At 35.4% G+C, this 10,195-nt stretch overlaps 1 protein-coding gene across 1 annotated transcript; it reads left to right on the forward strand.

Moving 5' to 3' along the window:
• The first annotated feature begins 2,216 nt into the window (after window positions 1-2,216).
• On the forward strand, window positions 2,217-5,087 carry LOC109147085 (pentatricopeptide repeat-containing protein At2g27800, mitochondrial-like). Its single transcript, XM_019294735.1, has 3 exons — window positions 2,217-2,496; window positions 3,295-4,642; window positions 4,760-5,087. Exon 2 carries the CDS (start codon window positions 3,332-3,334, stop codon window positions 4,640-4,642), a length of 1,311 nt encoding a protein of 436 aa, XP_019150280.1. The 5' UTR covers window positions 2,217-2,496; window positions 3,295-3,331; the 3' UTR covers window positions 4,760-5,087.
• The last annotated feature ends 5,108 nt before the right edge of the window (window positions 5,088-10,195 follow it).

The following is a 10,195-nucleotide window of genomic DNA, read 5'->3' on the forward strand; positions in this document are numbered from 1 at the left end:
GGAAGCATATTAATAAAGTGTTAGAGTAAAATTAAATGTTTTGTTTCCACATGTTTAATTTCATAAATAAAATAAAATAAACATTGATAAACAAATGTTATAGTAGAGGGAATAAAACTTTAAAATTTTATATAAATTACTAATGGTTCGTACCAAATTGATTAATTAATTGTGAAAACATTGCAGTTAGTTGCACTTAAAAAAAAAAAAAAAAAAAAAAAAAAAAAACTAATTTGGCACTTTATATATTACACTAAATCTATCATTCTCCTGCATGATTCCTTTTGTGGTTTGGTTCTTCCATCCTCATCATACATTGGTGTTTTGAACATTAGTTAGTTGCTTCACAATTTGTAGAAACATTCTAAAAAATGCCCTCAAATATAACGGTAGAAAATATGTACTTTTTAATAATTAATTTTTCATGGATTATTATAATCTATTTCATATGAAATATTAGAGAAAACCAAAATACGAAAGATATTTGTGTTAATGTGTTATTAGTAGGGGTGTAAACGAATCGAATCGAGTCAAATATCTCAGTATTCGATTCGAATTCGATTATATATTCGAATATTCGTATTCGTATTCGTTTAATATTCGAATATCAAATTTTATTCGTATTCGATTCGACCAGCTTATTCGAATATATTCGATTCGACTCGAATATTCGAATTCGAAATGCCTAACTTAATTTTTTACAAAAATTCTTTAATAAATTAAGATAAAATGTAATAAAAATTTATATTTATATAGCATAAAATATTCGAATACTATTCGAATATATTCGAATCGAATACACTCTAATTCGTATTCATATTTGAGAAATATTCGAATCGAAAAAAGTATTCGGATTCGGATTCGTATTCGAAATATTCGAATTCGAATCACGAATCGAATTTTTTTTATTTGATTTGTTTACACCCCTAGTTATTAACAGTAATAGCTTAGTTGGTTAGAGCGAGCTTTCTTTTAATACTAAAATTCTAATTGGTTTAAGATTAACTTAGGGTTTTCCAATCATACTGAAATTGTTAAACATAATAACTAGCTAATACTATATAAACCCTTGTTAGATCGGAGATAACTTTATTCATCATTCTTCAAGCTATTTAGATCATTCTTCAAGCTGTTTAGATATAATAATTAATCATATTTTTCAAGGTTGCTACATTGATCTGGTTTAATTTCAGAAATATGGACTTTATTTCAATTCTATTCATGTTTATAGGTATCATTATAGCTTTTCAATTTATGGTGGTTATCCTTTACTGCTTCCACTTCTCTCCTGCCGATGATTATAATGATGATATGAATGGATTCAATTTATGGAGGTTATCCTTTCCTGCTTCTTCCACTTCTCTTCTGCCGAGAATGATGATGATGATGATTATAATGATGATAGTGATGATGGTGATGATGATGATGATGACAGCGGCGATGAGTAAGTCCACGATATTGTTTCTAATTCTTATTAGTTAGAAGTTATTAGATTTGTACTAATTATATTAATAGATAGATTTTATTATTACATTTGTTTCATAATTGTAGTTGTTATTTTTTATAATTCTATTCTTAGAAGTAATTAATGAGTTATCCTAGATTTGTTTTATGAATATTTATTGGAGTTGAATTTGAATAATTTGATTGCAAAATACTTATTACTATATGTTTGATCAAATTTAAAAACATAGCTGATATTTATTTTGTATGTTTTGTTATGGTGCTCATATCAGCTTCCATATTTAATTTGATGCCTTTAAAAAAAGTAAATGGAATTAATGGAGTGATTCAGACGTGATCAGATAAGGATGCATGTTATATGTAGCTATCAAAAAAGTTAGCAATCTTTCCGGGTTGGAATATATAGTGGGAAATAAGGGTTATGTGAAAAGTTGGAACTGAGGGATTGATTTCTGAAAATTTAATGTTCGAGATTAACTTTTCGGATGAGAAATTAACTCTTTAGATGGTTAAATTGTTCGGAATGAAAAATAACTCTTCGGATATTGTTAAGGTTCCAATCATAAGATTTAAGATTGCTTCATACTCAAAGTAAAGGATTGAACTAATGATAATTTTTAAATAATATATCAAATATTAAAATTTTAATATATTACAAATAAAATTTTAAGAATTAAATATTCAATTACTAAAAATAAACATTAATTAGACTAAAAATGAGGGTAAAATGAATAAATGGTTGTTCAGGCGAGCAGTCCTCCCTGTATTATGTATTCTCCGATCTTCTACGCAGCTCTTCAGTATCCACGGCTTCAACCTTCTACCGCATAACCCACATTCAAATTTCAGCAACCATTCAAGCAAACTTCAAGGAGAAAGCCGCCGGACCACTCCGTCTTCGCGGAATCCCAGCCACACCGCCGCTGGATCGCGGCGGCCTTCGCCGTGTATTTGTCTCAGTCAGCAGCTCCCTCGACCGCTGTCCACTCCGACTAGTCGTAAATCCTACGACAGCAGCTTGCAGCTCCTCAGGTTCGAACCTTTACCCTACTTCAGTAAATCCCTAAATTTTGTATCAAATTTTATTATTAAATTTGTCAAAAATGGATTTGTGAGGTTTATTTAGAACATATAAATATATAATTGTCAAATTGTGATCATAAATTCTAAATTGGTGAATTGGCTAATTGTGAAGTGTTAATGCTTATTTGTAAATTATAAATGGTGTATTGTGATTGTGAATTATAAATTATGAATTGATACAAACTGTATTTATTGTTCAGTTATATGGGAAAATATTTTTTGTTTGCTATTATTTTAAAGTTACTATCTTATTTTTGGAACATTATCAAACATTACCACTTAAATAAGCTCTTGTCAGTCTCCTAATTAAATGTATTTATTGTTTAGTCTCCTAAATAAGCTCTTGTGTTTTCAAAAAATAAGCTCTTGTCAAACCGCCTTAATCCTAATTTAAAAAATTTTAAAAATCATAATTAATTAGTACTCAGTAGTTCAGACCTGTAATTAGTACTCAGTATTTCAGACCTGTGACTTTGTCTTCAATCTCTATCATCTTCCCCTCTGAGCGTAATTGTGAGCAATTGTTTACCTTTCGCATCAGCAGTAGCTAGAAAGTCCATATCATTCTAATTCTATCTTTGATAGTTTAGGTTGAAGTTTCATCTAACACCTAAAAAGCATTATTTTGTATTCTAGATTTCTAGCTGTCAAGTTTAGTTAGCAATTACTCCGTAATAGTATTTATCTCATTCTTCAGAAGTTTTCTTGATAAATTTCTATTCATTTTGATATGCTCTCAATGTTTAGGCATTGCCTCCAGCTGTTATGCTCCAGTAAAGTAACCATGTATCGGGGTATGGTAATAGCAAATCATCCAAATGTATGTGTTTCCTTGATCTCCAAATGTGAGAAGTTATTTATAAATGCCCATTCCCATTACTCAAGTACATGCCATTTTCAGCGGCAATTACACAATTCGTCAAAATCTGTAACGCTTTTGGCGAAAGAATGTTTTAATGCATCTATGATAAACTTTATTCCAGTTTCTTTCTATTCTTCTGATGCAATCCGACGCCTGAGGGCCCCCCCAACAAGGTCTCTGAGAAGGAGGATGCGCAAAAGAGCTTTGGCTGCTGCCAAACCTGTTCTTGATGAATCCCGGGTTCAAAGGGCAATATCTCAACTTCCACCTAGATTTACCCCTGAGGAGCTGTTCAATGTCATGAATGTAGAAGAAGATCCTTTGGTGTGTTTAGAATTGTTCAACTGGGCATCAACTCAACATAGGTTCAGGCATGATGCCTCAACGTTCCACATAACCATACAGAGGCTTGGTGCAGTGAAAATGTATCAGGAGATGGATGTTGTTGTCAATCAAGTGCTTGCTGTTCCCTCTATTGGTTCTGAGGCACTTTACAATACTATGATATACTACTTCACAGAAGCTAGGAAGTTGACTAGAGCTGTAAATATATTTAAGCATATGCAGAACAGTAAGAAATTGGATTGCAGGCCGTCAATAAGAACTTACAATATTCTTTTTGCTGCACTTTTGAGTAACGGAAAGAATTCTTATATAAGTCACCTGTATATGGAGACCACTCGTAGCCTATTTAAACAGATGATTAATGATGGGGTTGAACCAGATATCTTTTCCTTGAATTCTATGATAAAAGGATATGTTCTTTCACTTCATGTGAATGATGCTCTGAGGATATTTCACCAGATGGGTGTTGTCTATAAGTGCCATCCAAACTCTTTTTCCTATGATTATCTGATCCATGGATTGTGTGCACAAGGTAGAACAAAGAATGCGACAGAACTCTGTGATGAAATGAAAAGGAAAGGATTCATTCCCAGTAGCAAATCTTACAACTCACTGGTGAACGCTTTAGCTTTGGGTGGAGAGGTAGAAAATGCAGTAAAATTATTGCGGGAGATGAATGACAATCAACGATCAGTTGACTTCATTACGTACAAGACAGTGGCTGATGAAATATGCCGGCAACAGAGTGTACATAATGCTATGAGTTTTTTGAAGGAGTTGCATGACAAGGATCTTATCGATGGCCATACTTATAAGAAGCTTTCATATGAACTTGAAGACAATTATCCCAATTCCCAAGATAAGCGTGGGCGTGGCAAATTGTTATAGGTATTGTACCCAAAGTGACTGTTAGTTTTCTTTAGCAGGAACACCACTGGGTTGAAATACGTTATGACACAGTTGAGAAATTGTGAGTAAGATATAACATATATTGATGTATAACAGATAACTGATGATTTTGTTGATAATCCTCTGGTAGCAGTGGTAATGATTCCGTTCTTCAGCCAATTATGCCAACTAAGCCACTAGGTTCATCCGTAGACTCATTAGAAAATCACTTACACATCTCAAATGGTGTTTGAACTGAAGATTGGATTTCATTAGGCTTGGTGGGTTGCGGTTCAAAGTGGTCCTGCAACTCGTAATGGGTGGAAAACAGGCTATCGTTTGCAATCTAATGATGGTGGCTTGGATTCATTGGCTAGCCTGGTATGTCTCTTCATTGCCTTTGTTGTGTTTGAGTTCTCATACCCGTTTAGATATGCATTTTATGGTGCGCTATGTTATGGACCGGGATATTAGGATCGCGTCACTGGCTTAGGAACTTATGAACACAAATGAATTGAAGCGTTTCTGGAGTGCTTCTTCTCCCCCATCTTTCCTTAATAGAAAGCCTAAATTCTGAATTTTCAAAAAGTCCCCCCCTTCTTCAATTACATAGGTAGGTATTTATACATAATAACATAAAACAACCCACTAACCCACTACCTTAAGTGCCTGTAACTACCTAAGAAGGTGGCTATCCCACTACTATAATAATAATAATAATAACAATAATAATAACAATAATAATAATAATAATAATAATAATAATAATAATAATAACAACACTATGGTTGTAACATTTCCCCGCCCATCAAAAATCACCTTGTCCTCAAGGTGATGGAACATAGTCTATTATTAGAACCCAAAAGTGTTGTATTCGGACTAGCCAAAATCAGTCACGTGATGCTCAAATGGACCACCTGGTTGTCCAGCTGGGTTGGGCCCAATATTCCCTTCAGCCTCATCAATAACCACACAAAATAAATGTGCACAAGAATGGCCGGGAGTCCAGCGCTCATCACAAGTAAAACATAGACCCTTGGAGCGTCGATGTTGGTACTCAGATCGCGAGAGGCGCCGTTCAGTGGGGAAGGAAGAGGACCCGCGTGGACCGCCGGCGGAGGAGGCCGACGATGGAGCCGGCCTAGGGTTCGCGACGCGGAAGCTGTTCGCGGAGGTCGCTGCAGAGATCGCCGGTGCCGACTGTCCAGGTTGCAACGAAGTCGTACCTGCGAAGGACGAGAATGCCGGACTCAGTCGCGGACAGTGTTCGGGTACGGAGAGCTGGCGGCGAGAGTAAGATCTGGTGAGGTTGATGGCGACATCCAGGTTCGGCGGACGCTGATTTTCAACATCGATGCGTAGCCAGTCGTCCAATCCCGCAGTGTAGAGGTCGACGACTTGGTCATGGCGAATCATCGTCGTACGAAGCAGCGCCGTCTGGAAGTCATCATCGTAGTCTGCGATGGGGCGGCCTCCCTGGTTCTGTTTGGCGAGACAACCCAACGCATTACCTCGGAGGCCAGGTCCGAAGCGCAGGTAACAACGTTATTTGAACTGAAGCCAGGTAAGTTCCGGTTATTCCATCTCTAGCCGGAAATGCCATAGTTGCGCCACCCCGGTCAGGTGGAAGGCCGCCAGGCTGACAAAATCGCTGGCGGGAGTGCCCTGTACCCGGAAAAACTGCTCACACTGGTGAAGCCAGCCGGAGGGGTCCTCTCGCCCGTCGAAACGGGGAAACTCCAGCCTGGTAAATTTGGGGGCAATGGTGGTGGCAGCAGGGTGGCGGTGGTGGTGCCTCCTCCGCCGAAGGAGGAGAGGGCGCGTTGTGGCTGCTGGAAGCAGCCTCTTTTCCGGCCAAGAACTGCCGGAACATAGCTCGGAGTTCGTCCTGATCAGCCTTCATAGCCTCCTGATCAACCCTCATAGCCTCGACCGTGGTCTGGAGGTTCTGAATGGCATCTGCCAGTGTATGATCGCCCATGACGTTGGTTCTGATACTAAATGTTATGGACCGAGATATTAGGATCGTGTCACAGGCTTAGGAACTTAAGAACACAAATGAATTGAAGCGTTTCTGGAGTGCTTCTTCTCCCCAATCTTTCCTTAATAGAAAGCCTAAATTCTGAATTTCCAAAAAGTCCCCCCCTTCTTCAATTACATAGGTAGGTATTTATACATAATAACATAAAACAACCCACTAACCCACTACCTTAAGTGCCTGTAACTACCTAAGAAGGTGGCTATCCCACTACTATAATAATAATAATAATAATAATAATAACAACAACAACAACAACAACAACAACAACAACAACAACAACAACAACAATAATAATAATAATAATAATAATAATAATAATAATAATAATAATAATAATAATAATAATAATAATAACAACAACACTATGGTTGTAACACGCTACTTATTAATTAACTATTTTTTAAACTACTTAGTTGTATGTTATTTTTTTACTGTTGTGGTAGGACTATATATATGGTATCAGCAATTTCCAGAGTTCTGATTTAGCTTTTGTTCTATGCCTACCCATATTTATTATTCTTTAGATTATTTTAAATTACTCTTACTGAGGTGAAATACTTCATTAAGCTATGTGGTGTTTGGATGTGATCTTGCAGGACACATCAAAATCTGAATTTTGATAGTGGTAAAAATTTTCTATCTTTTTTAGTACTATAAAATCTGAGTTTCATAGTATCAAGTAGTAGTATTATGAGCCTTGTGTAACGGGCCTAGAGTGAGCGTCCGTCTGGCATCCCGGGGCCCCTCTCACCCTGCGAACGCAAATTATGCCGTGGAATCGTGTTCACCGAGAATGGTGAACACAAGTCAAAACGACGTCGTTTTTAGGCAAAAAAAAAATAAATCGCGGATGTGGAGTTAACGGCGCGTTACTGATCAAATTATGAATTTTCTGTTATGAGATTATGAATTTTATGAAAATTCATAATCTCATAACAGAAAATTCATAATCGCATAACAGAAAATTCATAATCTCACAACTGAAAATTCATAATCTCATAACAGAAAATTCATAATCTTATAACAGAAAATTCATAATCTCATGGTTCCAAAGTGAATGTGTAGGCATGGTTCCAAAGTGAATGTGCAGACATAGATTCATAATTTATGAATGTCCGTGATTTCGGACGGGAATATGTAGGCATGGTTCCAAAGTGAATGTGCATGCATGAATTCATAATTTATGAATGTCCGAAACTCCGAAATTATGAATGTAATGAAAATTCATAATCTCATAACAGAAAATTCATAATCGCATAACAGAAAATTTATAATCTCATAACAGAAAATTCATAATCTCATAACAGAAAATTCATAATCTCATGGTTCCAAAGTGAATGTGTAGGCATGGTTTCAAAGTGAATGTGTAGGCAGTCACGTAATTAATTAAAAAAAAAAAAAAAAAAAAAAAAAGATAACGGTGCACTAACACCGTTGGAACCGTGTTCACCATGAATGGTGAACACGGTTCCATGGCATAACGTCTGCCCTGCGAACTAGCCTTACCCCTCATACATGCCAAAGTGGTTTCACCCTGTCATGGGCTCATCAAGGGAACGACAATAGCTCCCGACCAGTTGTGCCCTTCAAATCACCTCGGTCCCCTTCATAGTCAAGTCCAAGATTAGCTCAAGCTCCCCGAACTTAACCGGATCGACATGCCTAACTCAGCAAGACCTTAGCATATAAGGCAGAACAACCCTTGACGCTATTGTCGCTCCCTACCCATTTTATGACAAGCTAGCCAAATGGCCTGTTCATTCATTGGGTCTAACACGGTCACGCAAACAGTGCGTGACACTTGGCTCAGATAGCTCTACAAACAAACATTATTCACATGTGTGATATGTAAGGTAATGAACATATACACATAAAAGAAGATGAGCATTATAATGATAAACAATCATCACCCTTGTATTTTTCAAAAACATGATGTGCATTCATGTAGGGGCCGAGCATGCATGCTCGGTGACTTGAAGTTCATCATTCATGATATAACTAGCGAATATATATATAATGTCTGAAACAATAAAATTTTATCTGTGTTTCAGTGGGAACTGATACAGCGTATTGTTCATCATTCATGATATAACTAGCGAATATATATATAATCTATACTATATATAATAACAAAATCCTGAAATTTTAACTTCCCGCCCAATTCCTAAAAAATCTCTCTTCCTAATAAAATATATTGATTTCTACTTTCTTATTCGTACAATAATTCTTCGTTAAAATTCTATTCTAATATTATAAAATCGTGTAATACAATCTATATACTATATATAATAACAAAATCTTGAAATTTTAACTTCACGCTCAATTTTTAAAATATCTCTCTTCCTAATAAAATATATTGATTTCTACTTTCCCATTCGAACAATAATTCTGCCTGAAAATCCTATTCTAATATTATAAAATCGTGTAATACAATCTATACTATATATAATAACAAAATCCTGAAATTTTAACTTCCTGCCCAATTCATAAAAAATCTCTCTTCCTAATAAAATATATTGATTTCTACTTTCCCATTCGTACAATAATTCTGCATTAAAATTCTATTCTAATATTATAAAATCGTGTAATACAATCTATACTATATATAATAACAAAATCATGAAATTTTAACTTCCCCGCCCAATTCCTAAAAAATCTCTCTTCCTAATAAAATATATTGATTTCTACTTTCTCATTCGTACAATAATTCTGCCTGAAAATTCTATTCTAATATTATAAAATCGTGTAATACAATCTATCTATATATCTCTACTATATATAATAACAAAATCCTGAAATTTTAACTTCCCGCCGAATTCCTAAAAAATCTCTCTTCCTAATAAAATAGATTGATTTCTACTGTCCCATTCGTACAATAATTCTGCCTGAAAATTCTATTCTAATATTATAAAATAGTGTAATACAATCTATCTATCTATACTATATATAATAACAAAAGAGTTAATAACCAAAATGGTCCCTTGACTATAGCGAAATTACCAATTTGGTCCTTGACTATCATTTTTACCCAATTATGTCCTCAACTATGAAAATCTTACTCAATTTAGTCCTCCGTTAATTTATCTGTTTGTTGACCCTCAAAATTGAGGGCAAAACTGTAATTCTACAAACTTTCTTCCTCCTTCCCCTTTAGCAGTGTCAAACTATGTAGTACCTCCGGCCACATCGGCGAATGCTATCTTCTCTCTACACAGAAATTACTAATTTTTTGAACAACAAGAAGGGCATCATCACAGACAAATCCAATCATCAAACTTTATTTTTAGTCAGATAATTTGTGTTGGGAGGCAGGAGCACACCAAGGCTGCGTTGAGAGCATTTAGCGCATCGGAACCGCTGAAAATTTCAATTAGTGCTGCATTTTATATTTCCCTTAGTTTCATTTATATTATTTCTCTTTCAAATCCTTTGTTTTTGGAGTGAAAATGATGTATTATCCATACAGATATTTGGGGTAATATCAAAGATGACCTTAATATCAGTGACGTTCA

The sequence above is a fragment of the Ipomoea nil genome, unplaced genomic scaffold (genome assembly GCF_001879475.1).
Source record: "Ipomoea nil cultivar Tokyo-kokei standard unplaced genomic scaffold, Asagao_1.1 scaffold1971, whole genome shotgun sequence".
Classification (NCBI taxonomy): domain Eukaryota; kingdom Viridiplantae; phylum Streptophyta; class Magnoliopsida; order Solanales; family Convolvulaceae; genus Ipomoea; species Ipomoea nil.

What these genes read in the sequence shown, in the direction of transcription:
- LOC109147085 (XM_019294735.1), top strand. Translation starts at nt 3,332, where the DNA reads ATGTATCGGGGTATGGTAATAGCAAATCATCCAAATGTATGTGTTTCC.